A 16,319-nucleotide genomic window follows, 5' to 3' on the forward strand; every position below is an offset into this window, starting at 1 on the left:
ATTACTACACTTGCCTGGGTGGGGTGGGGTGGGCTGGGCGGATGGGGTTAAACGCAGGTGCTGGCAGGAATCAGTGCTGATCGTGCAAACACCGCATTTTGGGAACCCTAAACTATGGGGACGCTAGTATAGTTCTGATCAGATCAGATATTGATCTGTTCAAACACTATACTAGTAATGGAAGTGTGTGTGTGTGTGTGTGGTAATCAAGGGGTTATTTCTAACTATGCGCCGGGGATCTGCGCTAAACCTACTTTGGACAGAAAACATTTTGCTAGCGCTAACTCAAGTCACAATCACACTAATACAAAAATACAGTAAACCCCTATATTAGGGGAGGAGGAGAGGAGGAGGAGACCGTTCCCAGTGTGTGAGGCTGTGGTGACCGTTTCCACGGTGTGAGGCTGTGGGGACCGTGTGTGTGAGGCTGTGGTGACCGTTCCCAGTGTGTGAGGCTGTGGGGACCGTTCCCAGGGTGTGAGGCTGTGGTGACCGTTCCCAGTGGGTGACGCAGTGTGTGAGGCGCCAGCTGCAAGCAAAGCGGGGAGGGGGGGGGGAGAGAGCTGTGTGACTGTGCTCTGAGACCTGGGACTGACTGACCATATAGTGATCTGTGACTGACTGACCGTGCTCTGCGACTGATAGAGTTTTGGGGACTGACTGACTGTGCTCTGCGACTGATAGTGATCTGTGACTGATCGACCATGCTCTGCGACCGATAGCGATTATGACTGACCGTGTTCTGCGACTGTTAGTGATCTGTGACTGACCGTGCTCTGTGACTGATAGCGATCTGTGACTGACCGACCGTGCTCTGTGACTGATAGCGATCTGTGACCGACTGACCGTGCTTTGCGACCGTCAGTGACTGACAGACTGCTCTGCAACTGACCGACGGTGCTCTGCGACTGACTGACAGTGCTCTGCGACTGACCGACCAGTGAGTATCCTTGCGACTGGTGAGTATCTTGCGACTGGTGAGTATCGTTGCGACTGGTGGGTGAGTATCTTTGCGACTGGTAAGCATCTTTGCGATCGGTGAGTATCCGGGCGAATGGTGAGGATCTTTGCGACTGGTGAGTATCTTTGCGACTGGTGAGTATATTTGCAACTGGTGAGTATATTTGCGACTGGAGAGGATCTTTGCGACTGGTGAGTATCCTGCGACTGGTGAGTATATTTGCGACTGGAGAGGATCTTTGCGACTGGTGAGTATCTTAGCGACTGGCGAGTATCTTAGCGACTAGTGAGTATCTTAGCAACTGGTGAGTATCTTGCGACTGGTGAGGATCTTTGCGACTGGTGAGTATCTTTGCGACGGGTGAGTATCTTTGCGACTGGTGAGTATCTTTGCGACTGGTGAGTATCTTAGTGACTGGTTAGTATATTAGCGACTGGGGAGTACCCCAGGTTTAGTACCTGCGGATTTAGAGGTAGTGTAGGTAAGGAATAGCAGGTCGTTAATATTATCCCCATAGAGTAGTGGGTAATAATGTCCGACAGGATTGCGGATGCCACTCAGTGCACTTCTTGCGCCATGTATGAGTTCCTTGATGAACCAATCAAGGGCGAATACTGCTGTGAAAGATGTGAGCGACTTGTTGCTCTGGAAGACCAGATCCTGGATCTAGAGAACACAGTGGCAAGACTGCGTTGCATCAACAACCTAGAAAGGAGCTTGGACATTACCCATCAGGCGCTGGCAGGGGCCAGCATAGAGGAGGGAAGAATAGAGGAGACGCAAGCAGCAGAGGTACGCAGCTGGGTGACCGTTAGGAAGGTTAGTGGGAAGAGCGTCAGGGAGGCCAGCCCTGAGTTGGTACACCCTAACAAATTTGCCGAGTTGCAGGTTGAGGGGGATATCAACTCAGGGGTGGCAGAGCTGGAGCAGGCACCCTCCCCCAGCTGCCAGGGGAGGGGCGGCTCCAGGAAGAAGGGGGGCCTTGACTTAGGAAAGGTTAGACAGGTTGTGGTAGTTGGGGACCCAATTATCAAGAGGACAGAGAGGGCAATCTGTCAAAAAGATCTCGGTAGCCGAACAGTATGTTGTTTACCGGGCGCCAGAGTTCGGCACATCGCAGATCTGGATGACAGATTATTGTGCGGGGCTGGGGATGACCCAGCGGTCATGGTGCATGTGGGCACTAATGACAAAGTAAAAGGAAGGTGGAGGATCCTAAAGAACGATTTCAGGGACTTAGGTAATAGATTGAGGAATAGGACCTCCAAGGTGGTTTTCTCTGAAATACTGCCTGTACCTCGAGCCACACAAGAGAGGCAGAAGGAGAATAGGGAACTTAACAAGTGGCTGAGGAATTGGTGTAGGAAGGAGGGGTTTGGGTTCCTGGAGAACTGGGCTGACTTCTCAGTCGGCTACCGGCTCTTTAGTAAGGATGGGCTGCACCTTAATGGGGACGGTACAGCTCTTTTGGGGAGAAAGATGGCCACCAAGTTGGAGGGGCTTTTAAACTAGGAGACGGGGGGAGGGCTCAGAAGTAAAGTCAGTCAGAAGGGAGCAAAAGACAGAAGGTAGTATTAGAGTCAGTAGCGACTGTAGGGACATAACGTCAATTGGTAGGTCTGTGCGGGAAAACCTCAGACCAAACAGGAATAAACATAATCACCAATCATGTCTAACTTCCGTAAAACTAAGAGGGGTATATGCTAATGCCAGGAGCCTAGCTAATAAAATGGATGAGTTGGAAATGTTAGTACATGGGGAGGACATAGACCTTGTGGGAATAACGGAGACTTGGTTCGACCCCTCACATGACTGGCTGGCCAATATCCTAGGGTATTCGGTGTACCGGAAGGACAGGGTAGGAAAAAGAGGGAGAGGGGTATGTCTCTATGTCAAGAACAATGTAAGGGTGATAGAGAGGAGTGACATTACGGAAGGGATGAGTATGGAGTTAGAATCCGTGTGGGTAGAACTCCATAGGGAAGGAGAAAAGGGAAAAGTAATTGTGGGGGTTTGCTATAGGCCACCTAAACAAGGGGAGGAGGTAGAGCTGGAATTTTTAGCACTATTGGGTAAAGTGGCAAAACTAGGATCAGTCATCATATTGGGGGACTTCAATTATCCCGACATTGACTGGGTAGAGGGGACTTCACAGTCACAAAAGGCCCGTCTATTCACGGAAACCTTACAGGATAATTACATGTCACAGTTGGTGGACTCTCCGACTAGGGAAAACGCAGTCCTGGATCTATTGATCACTTATGACCCAGACCTAATCTCGGAGGTAGGAGTCCAGGACTACCTGGGCTCTAGCGATCACAGGATGATCACATTTAGCGTAAATAACAATATAGCAAGGCAAGTGGGGAACATAAGAACCCTAAACTTCAAAAGGGCAAACTTTCCAAAATTGTACTCATTGATGGAAAGGGTAAATTGGGACCAAACCTTGGGAACACTGACCACAGAGGAAAAATTGGAATGCTTTAGGAACATATTAAGCAAATGCATCTTGCAGTGTATTCCTATGGGAAATAAATTTAGAAGAGACAAAGCCAAACCTGGCTGGCTAAACCGTAGCGTTAAAAAACTTATATGGGGAAAAAAATTGGCCTTCAGGAAATATAAATCAGAAGGCACAGTATCGGCTTTCCAGCAATACAAGGAGGCAAATAAGAAAAGTAAACACAAAATCAAGATGGCTAAAATAAACTTTGAGAGACAAATAGCGGAGGATAGTAAAAAAAACCCAAAGAAATTCTTTAAATATATCAACAGCAAAAAAAATAGGGCAGAGCATATTGCACACATAATTAACGATGATGGGAGGATGGTTACAGAGGACACTGAAAAAGCAACTGCAGTTGTGTTACAGAGGACACTGAATGCTTTTTTCTCGTCAGTATTTACACAGGAAACGGAGGGGTACACTGACCATGACTGTATGGTTAGTAGTAATACGCAGGACTTGCCACTATGGCTAACAGAGGGTGAAATCAGGGAAAGGCTGGATAAACTTAACACAAACAAATCACCAGGCCAGGATGGCGTACATCCGAGAGTACTCAAGGAACTCAGTAAGGTTATATTTAGACCACTGTTCCTGATCTTTGCTGACAGTATTAGGACAGGAGATGTACCAGGGGAGTGGAGGAACGCAAACATGATTCCGATATTCAAAAAGGGTCAGAGGCATATCCCAGGAAATTATAGGCCTGTCAGTCTGACATCAATAGTATGTAAACTTCTGGAGGGGATGATAAGGGACTATATCGTAGAGTTTGCTAAAGACAACAGCATCATCAGCAGTAACCAGCACAGGTTTACAAATGGGCGTTCTTGTCAAACCAATCTCTTAACATTCTACGAGGAGGTGAGCTGTGAGCTAGATAGGGGCAGATCAGTGGATGTGGTGTACTTAGATTTCGCTAAGGCGTTTGATACAATTCGCCTTAAGCGCTTAATTTATAAAATAAGGTCTGCAGGTATCGACAGCAGGGTTTGCTCTTGGATACGGAACTGGCTAAAAGGGCGTGTCCAAAGGGTGGTAATAAACAGCGCATACTCAGACTGGTCCGAGGTGGTAAGTGGGGTCCCCCAAGGCTCAGTCCTGGGACCAACCTTGTTCAATTTATTCATAAACAGCATTGAGGACGGTATCAGTAGTTCGATATCAGTTTTTGCAGATGACACAAAATTGGCCAGGGCAATAACTGCACAGCATGAAGCAGATATCCTACAGGATGACCTGGACAAAATAACGGAGTGGGCAACGACTTGGCAAATGAGGTTTAACGTGGAGAAGTGTAAGGTTTTGCACTTGGGGACTAGAAACATAAAAGCATAATACACATTAGGAGGGGAACCCTTGGGGGAATCAAAAATGGAGAAAGATCTTGGAGTCTTGGTTGATGATAGACTAGGCAATAGCATGCAATGTCAAGCGGCAGCTGCCAAAGCCAGCAGAATATTAGCATGCATAAAGAAAGGGATGTATTCCAGAGATAAGTCTATAATCCTTCCACTTTATAAAACTCTGGTCCGACCGCATCTGGAGTATTCTGTCCAGTTCTGGTCACCAGTCCTCAGGAGGGATGTGTTGGAGCTGGAGAGAGTCCAGAGAAGGGCAACTAAACTAATTAGGGGATTGGAGGACCTTAATTATGAAGAGCGTCTGCAATCACTTGATTTATTCTACCTGGAGAAGAGATGCCTGAGGGGGGACATGATAGCAATTTTTAAATATCTCAATGGGGATCTCAGCTTAGAAAAAAAGCTGTTCAGGCGAAGGGATTGCATGAGGACTCGAGGGCATACAATACGATTAGAGGAGAAGCATTTTAACCTCAGGCAACAAGGGGGGTACTTTACTGTTAGGGCTACAAGATTGTGGAATTCTCTACCACAAGAGGTGGTTTCTGCGGGTAGTATGGTGGCTTTCAAAAGACTCTTAGATGTACATCTCAAGGAACAGAACATTCAGGGCTATGTGAGATGATTACAGCCACACACACCTACACAGGTTGAACTGGATGGACTATTGTCTTTATTCAACCTCACCTACTATGTAACTATGTATAGTGTGCAATGTGACAGGGGGGAAGAGGTTAACTGGGGGTGATCAGGGGGGGGGGGTCAGGGGGTTAAATCTTTATTGGGGGGGTGACGGGGACCCTAAACCTAAAAGGAATGGCCGCAAGCGCTAAACCTGGTCACAAGTCACACTGATACAGGTATATAGGAAGCTGCTATATACTGTATGCAGTGTGTGTTGTGAAAGGGGGTGTAGGGTTAACTGGGGGTGATCAGTGGGTTAAATCTTTATTGGGGGGTGGCGGGGACCCTAAACCTCTTTGGGACAGAAACTAACTCGCTAACACTAACTCAAGTCACAAAATACAGTAAAACACTATATTACCTGTATATTAGTGTGCAATGTGACAGGGGGGAAGGGGTTAACTGGGGGTGATCAGGGGGGATGAGGGGGTTAAATCTTTATGGGTGGGGTGGCGGGTATCCTAAGTATAAAAGGTAGGGCCGCAAGCGCTAAACCTGGTCACAAGTCACACTTATACGGGTATATAGGAAAATGCTATATACTGTATACAGTGTGTGTTGTGACAGGGGGTGTAGGGGTTAATTGGGGGGCGATTGGGGGTGAAATGTGCCTATCTAAGTGTGTGTGGGTGTGCTTGGTGCAGTACTCACAGTTTAGATCTGCTCTCTCCTCTCGATGAATCCAAAAACGATTATGGGAGGGGAGAGCGGGTCTTTTCTGTGCCTGTGTTTACATTACACAGGCACAGAACAGTATCTGATTGGGCCAGACCGATCAACAGGTCCAGGCCAAAAATCATTGGCCTGGACCTGATGACTGATCGGTTCTGCTGAAAAATCTGATTTAGTCTCTTATGCAATCAAGGATTTTTAGCTGTCTGTTCGCAATCTTCTTATATACATTGAGTTATGCATATGAATAAGCAGCACAGTGTACAATCTAGGCCTCTACTGGGATGAATGAACTATGGCACACATTTGGACGTTATGTCATCAAAATCTTGACGCCAATCAAGATGTTCGAAGATCCTGAACCCGAAAGAAGACAGGGCGAAGATGTTAGTGCCTTAGTGCCAGTGAGGGAGCTTGTGGACATTGCATCACTGGAACGAATGGAAGTATGGATTCGCTTTAACCACTTCAGGACTGCCCACCGCACTTATACTGTGGTATGTCCCCTGTTGCGCCAAATCATATACATCACATAGCGATCACATGATCACCGGGCCTACAGGATCTGCAATCCACTGTGTCCAGTGGAAAAAAAAAATTGGGTTCGCCGGCCTCGCCTGAAGGAACTGGTGGCTGGGGGGGGGTGGGTTACGTCCCAGAAGAGGCGACGATTGGCTGCCTTCTGGGGGCGTAACCTGGGCGCAAGTCTTTGCGATTGGACACCCCCACTTTCTGATATCCTGGCTGTGATTGGTCCAGTCTACAGCCTGGACCAATCATCATCCAGGATATCGCTGACGTCGCAATGGGGGCGGTGCCGGTGCGTGCGTCAGTTCCCGCCGCCGAGACGAGGGAGAAGGACCCGCCGCAGAAGAGGAGGAAGATAGCTGAGCCGCGCGGCCGCCAGGTAAGTTTGAAGGGAGCACGCACGCTGGTCTCTGCATCAATTGGGGTACAATGCTGTGGGCACTCTGCAATAATTGGGGTACAATGCTGGCACTCTGCAATAATTGGGGGACAAAGCTGTGGCGCTCTGCAATCATTGGGGGACAATGCTGGCACTCTGCAATAATTGGGGGACAAAGCTGTGGCGCTCTGCAATCATTGGGGGACAATGCTGGCACTCTGCAATAATTGGGGGACAAAGCTGTGGCGCTCTGCAATCATTGGGGGACAATGCTGGCACTCTGCAATAATTGGGGGACAATGCTGTGGCGCTCTGCAATCATTGGGGGACAATGCTGTGGCGCTCTGCAATCATTGGGGGACAATGCTGTGGTGCTCTGCAATAATTTGGGGACAATGCTGTGGCACTCTGCAATAATTGGGGTACAATGCTGGCACTCTGCAATAATTGGGGTACAATGCTGGCACTCTGCAATCATTGGGGGACAATGCTGTGGCGCTCTGCAATCATTGGGGGACAATGCTGTGGCACTCTGCAATCATTGGGGGACAATGCTGTGGCGCTGTGCAATAATTGGGGGACAATGCTGGCACTCTGCAATAATTGGGGGACAATGCTGTGGCACTCTGCAATCATTGGGGGACAATGCTGTGGCGCTCTGCAATCATTGGGGGACAATGCTGTGGCGCTCTGCAATCATTGGGGGACAATGCTGTGGCGCTCTGCAATCATTGGGGGACAATGCTGTGGCCACTTTGCAATCATTGGGGTACAATGATGTGGGCACTCTGCAATCATTGGGGGACAATGCTGTGGGCACTCGACGATCATTGGGGTACAATGTTGTGGCACTCTGCAATCATTGCGGTACAATGCTGTGGGCACTCTGCAATCATTGGGGTACAATACTGTGGCACTCTGCAATCATTGGGGTACAATGCTGTGGGCACTCTGCAATCATTGGGGGACAATGCTGTGGGCACTCTGCAATCATTGGGGGACAATGCTGTGGCGCTCTGCAATCATTGGGGGACAATGCTGTGGCGCTCTGCAATCATTGGGGGACAATGCTGTGGCGCTCTGCAATAATTGGGGGACAATGCTGTGGCACTCTGCAATCATTGGGGGACAATGCTGTGGGCACTCTGCAATCATTGGGGTACAATGCTGTGGGCACTCTGCAATCATTGGGGGACAATGCTGTGGGCACTCTGCAATCATTGGGGTACAATGCTGTGGCACTCTGCAATCATTGCGGTACAATGCTGTGGGCACTCTGCAATCATTGGGGTACAATACTGTGGCACTCTGCAATCATTGGGGTACAATGCTGTGGGCACTCTGCAATCATTGGGGGACAATGCTGTGGGCACTCTGCAATCATTGGGGGACAATGCTGTGGCGCTCTGCAATCATTGGGGGACAATGCTGTGGCGCTCTGCAATCATTGGGGGACAATGCTGTGGCCACTCTGCAATCATTGGGGTACAATGATGTGGGCACTCTGCAATCATTGGGGGACAATGCTGTGGGCACTCGACGATCATTGGGGTACAATGCTGTGGCACTCTGCAATCATTGCGGTACAATGCTGTGGGCACTCTGCAATCATTGGGGTACAATACTGTGGCACTCTGCAATCATTGGGGTACAATGCTGTGGGCACTCTGCAATCATTGGGGGACAATGCTGTGGGCACTCTGCAATCATTGGGGGACAATGCTGTGGCGCTCTGCAATCATTGGGGGACAATGCTGTGGCGCTTTGCAATCATTGGGGGACAATGCTGTGGCGCTCTGCAATAATTGGGGGACAATGCTGTGGCACTCTGCAATCATTGGGGGACAATGCTGTGGCCACTCTGCAATCATTGGGGTACAATGCTGTGGGCACTCTGCAATCATTGGGGGACAATGCTGTGGGCACTCTGCAATCATTGGGGTACAATGCTGTGGCACTCTGCAATCATTGCGGTACAATGCTGTGGGCACTCTGCAATCATTGGGGTACAATACTGTGGCACTCTGCAATCATTGGGGTACAATGCTGTGGGCACTCTGCAATCATTGGGGGACAATGCTGTGGGCACTCTGCAATCATTGGGGGACAATGCTGTGGCGCTCTGCAATCATTGGGGGACAATGCTGTGGCGCTCTGCAATCATTGGGGGACAATGCTGTGGCGCTCTGCAATCATTGGGGGACAATGCTGTGGCGCTCTGCAATCATTGGGGTGCAATGCTGTGGCACTCTGCAGTGATTGGGGTACAATGCTGTGGCGCTCTGCAATCATTGGGGTACAATGCTGTGGCGCACTCTGCAATCATTGGGGACAATGCTGTGGCGCTCTGCAGTGATTGGGGACAATGCTGTGGCGCTCTGCAGTGATTGGGGACAAGGCTGTGGCGCTCTGCATTGAAAGGGGCTCGCACGCTGAACTCTGCATTGATGGGGGCACGGAACAGTTGCATTGAAGGGGGCACGCACGCTGAACTCTGCACAGTGTTTATTGCATTGAAGGGGGCACAGCACAGTTGCATTGAAGGGGCCATGCACGCTAAACTCTGCATTGTGGGGGCACAGCACAGTGTTCATTGCATTGAAGGGGGCACAGCACAGTGTTTATTGTATTGAAGGGGGCACAGCACAGTGTTTATTGTATTGAAGGGGGCACAGCACAGTGTTTATTGCATTGAAGGGGGCACAGCACAGTGTTTATTGCATTGAAGGGGGCATAGCACAGTGTTTATTGCATTGAAGGGGGCATGCACGCTGAACTCTGCATTGTTGGGGCACAGCACAGTGTTCATTGCATTGAAGGGGGCACAGCACAGTGTTTATTGTATTGAAGGGGGCACAGCACAGTGTTTATTGTATTGAAGGGGGCACAGCACAGTGTTTATTGCATTGAAGGGGGCACAGCACAGTGTTTATTGCATTGAAGGGGGCATAGCACAGTGTTTATTGCATTGAAGGGGGCATGCACGCTGAACTCTGCATTGTTGGGGCACAGCACAGTGTTCATTGCATTGAAGGGGGCATAGCACAGTGTTTATTGCATTGAAGGGGGCACAGAACAGTGTTTATTGCATTGAAGGGGGCACAGCACAGTGTTTATTGCATTGAAGGGGGCATAGCACAGTGTTCATTGCATTGAAGGGGGCACAGCACATTGTTCATTGCATTGAAGGGGGCACAGCACAGTTGCATTGAAGGGGGCATGCACGCTGAACTCTGCATTGTGGGGGCACAGCACAGTGTTTATTGCATTGAAGGGGGCATAGCACAGTGTTCATTGCATTGAAGGGGGCACAGCACAATGTTCATTGCATTGAAGGGGGCACCCACGCTGAACTCTGCATTGAAGGGGGCATGTACACTGGTCTCTGCATTGAAAGGGGGCATGTACGCTGGTCACTGCATTGAAAGGGGGCATATACCATCTCCTGTACCATGACCTGTGACATGCCTATACCATATCTGTGCCATGCCTATACCATCTCCTGTACCATCACCTGTGCCATGCCTGTACCATCACCTATGCCATGCCTATACCATCACCTGTGCCATGCCTGTACCATGACTTCAAAGTCACGCAATTTTTTACTGCGTTTTTTGACGCGAAGCAATACCTATTACATTTTTCTTTTTGCACCCCCCCAAAAATTTTGAGCACCAGCCACCACTGTACATGAGCACAATTTTATAGATATTTATCTCCCCTTGGATTAGCTCATATTTTACTTCAAACATCCCTTTAACCACTAACCAGCAGGGCTAATTTTCCCGGTCTAGTTTCCTGTGGTTAAACCAGGTAATTACTGTTCACATCCAAATTAAACAAACCATGTTCTTCGAGCTGGTCATATAAAGGAGATTTCCAAGGCGGGCTTTATCTGACCCAATTAAGTCCAGATGTCTAACACCATGCAGCCCTCTAGGAAGTTGTAAAACCAGCTCCCGCCAGAACGGATCAGTCACCCTGTTACTCCTAAAATGCATATAAAATTCCTTTAACCCAGCAGGGGAGCTACAGACTCTTTGACAATATGGTCCAGACTACTCTAAGGAATGATTTATTCCCCCTCTGGAAATGCTTTACTGAATTCTTTGAATATTAACATTTCAAAACATTTAAAAGAAGAAGTACTGTAGATGGTAAATAGGATGCATGCGTGTTAAAAAAAAAAAAGGATTACAGGGCACAAACAAGAACAACTACTGCAAAGCCAGTGGGGGTAATCATCAAGCAATTATGAAAAATCAAAACTCCAGAATGCAACTCATTATAGTATAACTTTTTACCTGTTCCAAACTTTCAATGTCTGCCCGAAAGCCTGAAAGCAAAGAAAGCTCAAGAACGGCCATGTTAGAAGCACCAGAATGAAGCCACCTGGAAAAAAAGAGCATATAAATCAAGTCTAATTGATTAGTCCAATTCTTATTGTAACACAATTACTTGTTCAGTAGTGCATGGTAACATGTACCTAGCTCCTAGGAAAGGATGAGATTTTTACTTGAAATGCATCTTTATGCAGCAAAATGCATATTTTGCTGCTTAAAATAGAAACGTGTGAATAGAACAAAATTTACATTTACAAAGCATTCAAAAAATTGCAAGCATTTCTTGACACCCTAAGCCATTCACTTGTACTTTTTTAAAGCTATATTTACAGCATCTCACAAAAGTGAGTACACCCCTCACATTTTTGTAAATATTTTATTTTATCTTTTCATGTGACAACACTGAAGAAATTACACTTTGCTACAATGTAAATAGTAAGTGTACAGCTTATATAACTGTAAATTTGCTGCCCCCTCAAAATAACTCAACACACAGTCATTAATGTCTAAACCGCTGGCAACAAAAGTGAGTACACTCCTAAGTTAAAATGTCCAAATTGGGCCAAAAGTGTCAATATTTTGTGTGGCCACCATTATTTTCCAGCACTGCCTTAACCCTCTTGGGCATGGAGTTCACCAGAGTGTCACAGGTTGCCACTAGAGTCCTTTTCCACTCCTCCATTACAACATCACAGAGCTGGTGCATGTTAGAGACCTTGCGCTTCTCCACCTTCCAGTTGAGGATTCCCCACAGATGCTCAATAGGGTTTAGGTCTGAAGAAAAGCTTGGCCAGTCCATCACCTTTACACTGAGATTCTTTAGCAAGGCAATATGTCACATTACATGTTGGCATTCATGGTTCCCTCAATGAATTGTAGCTCCCCAGTGCCGGCAGCACTTATGCAGCCCCAGAGCATGACACTCCCACCACAATGCTTGACTGTAGGCAAGACACACTTGTCTTTGTACTCCTCACCTGGTTGCCACTACACACGCTTGACATCATCTGAACCAAATAAGTTTATCTTGGTCACATTAGACCACAGGACATGGTTCCAGTAATCCATGTCCTTAGTCTGCATGTCTTCAGCAAACTGTTTGCAGGCTTTCTTGTGCATCATCTTTAGAAGAGGCTTCCTTCTTGGATGACAGCCATGCAGACCAATTTGATGCAGAGTGTGTCATATGTTCTGAGCACTAACAGGCTGACCCCCCCACCCCCACCCCTTCAAACTCTGCAGTAAAGCTGGCAGCACTAATACGTTTATGTCCCAAAGACAACCTCTGGATAGGACGCTGTGCATGTGCCCTCAACTTCTTTGATTGACCATGGTGAGGCCTGTTCTGAGTGGAACCTGTCCTGTTAAACTGCTGTAAGGTCTTGGCCACCAAGCTGCAGCTCTGTTTCAGGGTTTTGCCAGTCTTCTTATAGCCTAAGCCATCTTTATGTTGAGCAACAATTCTTTTTTTCAGATCCTCAGAGAGTTCTTTGCCATGAGGTGCCAAGTTGAACTTCCAGTGACCAGTATAAGAGAGTGAGAGAGATAACGCCAAATTTACCACACCTGCTCCCTATTCACACCTGAGACCTTGTAACACTAATGAGTCACATGACACAGGGGACAGCAAATTTACACTGTTGTACAAGCTGTACACTCACTACTTTACAATATAATTGTCATTTCTTCAGTGTAGTCACATGAAAAGATATAATAAAATATTTACAAAAATGTAAGGAAGGGGTGTACTCACTTTTGTGAGATACTGTATATGAAGAATGAATCCATAAAAAATTGCTATGTTAGTGTTTAATAGGTGCTGCAGTAATAGGTGCTGCAGAATTAAAGAGTCCACCAATCGACTGACCCCCCTCCCCCCCAGGTCCCTCCTCACAGGAGTTGAGTGACAGCAGCAGGACCAATCGCAGGATTTCCGGGTGTGCCCTGGGGATGGGCAGCTGATGGTGTCGCCTAAGTGTGAGTGAGCAAAAAGGGAGGCATTGCCATTGATCATTAATTATGCTAAGATATTTTAAAGAGAGGAGTGACGTCCTAGCCCCACCCCTTCTAAAGAAGTCTACGAATTGACGTAACGCGTATAGGGGCGGAGCCTGCATGATGACGTCACATCACGGCCATTTCGTCTGAGAGACACATGTTTTATGCCGGATCAGCCCGCACTGCTTAAGTGCCACACTTGTGAGTGTTTTATCTTGTGTTTTTATGGAACAGTAAAAATAGAATTTTTTAAGAACTTACCGTAAAATTATTTTCTCTGAGTCCTCTGACAGACGCAGCCTCTTCCAAGTTTCATCACTATTGGGTAATGGTGGCCTCTGCAGGAGCAGGCTAGGTAGTGAAACTAATTTAAAAAGCTTTCACTAGACACACCTTAGGGGCTGTCCCTCTCGACATTACCCTCAGACACTTACAGCTTAATAATCAGTTTCGTAGCAAACAGTACAGGAAGACAAACAACCCCAAAATAGAGGGGCGGGGGCTGCGTCTGTCAGAGGACTCAGAGAAAAGAATTTTACTGTAAGTTCTCACAAAAATTCTATTTTTTCTTACGTCCTCTGACAGACGCAGTATCACGTACCTGGTGAAGACTGGAATGTTGTGGAGGCCTCTCTTGCTCCTCCCGCCTGACACTCCTGAGGGTGGGAACAGAGAGTGTAAGGCAAGGAGTGGCACGAGTGCCGTAGCGGCTAGCTGGTGGTGTTCACTCCGTAGGTGGGTACAGCTGGAAGTCGCAGTCCTTGGAACAGGGTGCAGTGGCAGCTTGGCACCAGAGCGTGGGAGCAGTAGCCAGTGGAAACCGGGCAGTGAGGTACAGAATCAGCAAGCAAGCAAGTCCAGAAGATAAGCCGAGGTCGATAACAGCCGGGCAGCGCGGTACAGGGTAAGCAGGCAGATCAGGTCCGTTTAAGCAAGCCAAGGTCAGGGTAGTAAGCAACAGAGCAGGAGCAAGGGCAGAAGCAAAGTCCAAAGGCAGGCCGGGTCATACACAGGTGAGTAGTAACAACAGATCAGGTCTCAGAACCACGGGAACAAGCTGAAGACCATTCAGCAACTGCTCACAGTACTAGAGCAGTTTAAATAGGCCACTGGGAGCCAAATGCTAATTGGTGAGTGCAGGTGTGCAATGTGCACGGGCGTGAGCGAAAGTCCGGACTGGCCTTCTGGTGGAGGAAATCCGGTTTACCTTACATTGCCCCCCCCCCCCCCTAATGGGCAGCCTCCGGATGCCCATCTGAGACCTCTTGGCAGGATGAGCTTGGAAAAAAGTTTTCACCAGTCTTGGGGCATGAACATTAGCTTCAGGCTCCCATGAGTTTTCCTCAGGACCATAACCTTTCCACTTGATTAAATATTGGGTACCCTCTCCTACAATCCACAATGGCCTCAATTTCATACTCCTCTTCATCGTCAATCATGATTGGTGCTGGAGGGTCCGGATTACGGGCAGGAAAGGGATCTGGTACAGCAGGCTTTAGCAGGGACACATGAAAAACTGGGTGAATCTTGTATTTCTCAGGTAGAAAAAGTTCATAAGCTGTTGGATTTATCATTCTTTTTACAGCAAATGGACCGATGTACTTGGGGGCCAATTTCTTGGAAGGACAGGCCATCTTCAAATTAGTGGTTGATAACCAAACCCTGTCCCCTGGCTTGAGATCCAGATCACCCCTTCTCTTTTTATCAAAGAATTTCTTGTTGTCTTGTTGAGCCTTGGCAATAGCTTCCTGCAGAAGTTTATTGTTGCTTTGTAGAAACGTCAGTCGCTCCTGAACCGCTGGAACAGGTAAATCAAAGACTGCATCAGGTAAAAAAGAAGGATTGAATCCGAAGTTCGCAAAGAATGGAGTTTGACCAGTAGCCGAGTGGACAGAATCATTGTAAGCGAACTCTGCTAGAGGAAGGAGCGAAGCCCAATCATCCTGCGAGAAAGAAGAAAAACACCGAAGGTATTGCTCTAAGGTCTGGTTAGTTCGTTCTGTCTGACCATTCATCTGGGGATGGTATGCTGAAGAAAACCATGTCTCAATCTTAAGTGCCTTACAAAGTTCTTTCCAGAATTTGGACGTAAACTGAACCCCTCGGTCAGAGGTTATGCTCCGAGGAACCCCATGCAACCGCACTATTTCTTTGACAAATGCTTTTGCAGTCTCCGGAGCAGATGGTGTTCCAATCATTGGTACAAAGTGTGCCATCTTTGATAGCCTATCAATGATCACAAAAATAGAAGTAAAGTTTTCAGATAGTGGGAGCTCGACAATAAAGTCCATATTAATCATCTCCCAGGGCTTGGTAGGAATGGGCAAAGGCCTTAATAGACCCCAAGCTTTAGTCTTGTCTCCTTTGCTTCGAATACAGGTTTCACAAGTCCTTACGTAATTCTGGCAATCCGACCTCAGGCTAGGCCACCAAAAAGACCGTTGTAAAAGTTCCAGAGTCTTGCGCATCCCAAAATGCCCTGCCAAAGGGTGGTCATGGCACAAATTTAAGACTGACTGGCGAAGACTTGAAGGTACAAAAACTTGTTGCTCATGGACGAACAATCCATCCCGTTCTTGCAATTGTGAGTCACATGGTGGACCTTCCTCCTTTGATGCTTGTTTGAGCTGTGACACAAAATCTCCTTGCAGTAACAGAAAATTTTGCGAGGATAGGATGGTGTCAGGTTGAGTAGCTTCCTTTTCTTCCAGAAACATACGTGACAGGGCGTCAGGTTTCCCATTCTTAGAACCAGGTCTGTAGGTTATGTGAAATGAGAATCTTGAAAAAAATAAGGCCCACCTGGCCTGACGGGGTCTTAGACGCTTAGTTGTACGGAGATACTCTAAATTTTTGTGGTCCGTGAAAATCAGGATTGGAT

General features: G+C 47.6%; 1 protein-coding gene across 2 annotated transcripts in view; it reads right to left on the reverse strand.

Annotated features, from left to right (window-relative positions):
* CPAMD8 (C3 and PZP like alpha-2-macroglobulin domain containing 8) overlaps positions 1-16,319 on the reverse strand; it is a 472,168-nt gene that overhangs the window by 143,715 nt on the left and 312,134 nt on the right. For both annotated transcript variants that reach the window (XM_082260961.1, XM_082260960.1), the window contains one exon: positions 11,402-11,489. In XM_082260961.1, coding sequence (XP_082117087.1) covers positions 11,402-11,489 — 88 coding nt within the window. The remainder of the gene's footprint in view (positions 1-11,401; positions 11,490-16,319) is intronic.

This window comes from Pelophylax lessonae, assembly GCF_965119305.1.
Source record: "Pelophylax lessonae genome assembly, chromosome: 1".
Lineage (NCBI taxonomy): Eukaryota > Metazoa > Chordata > Amphibia > Anura > Ranidae > Pelophylax > Pelophylax lessonae.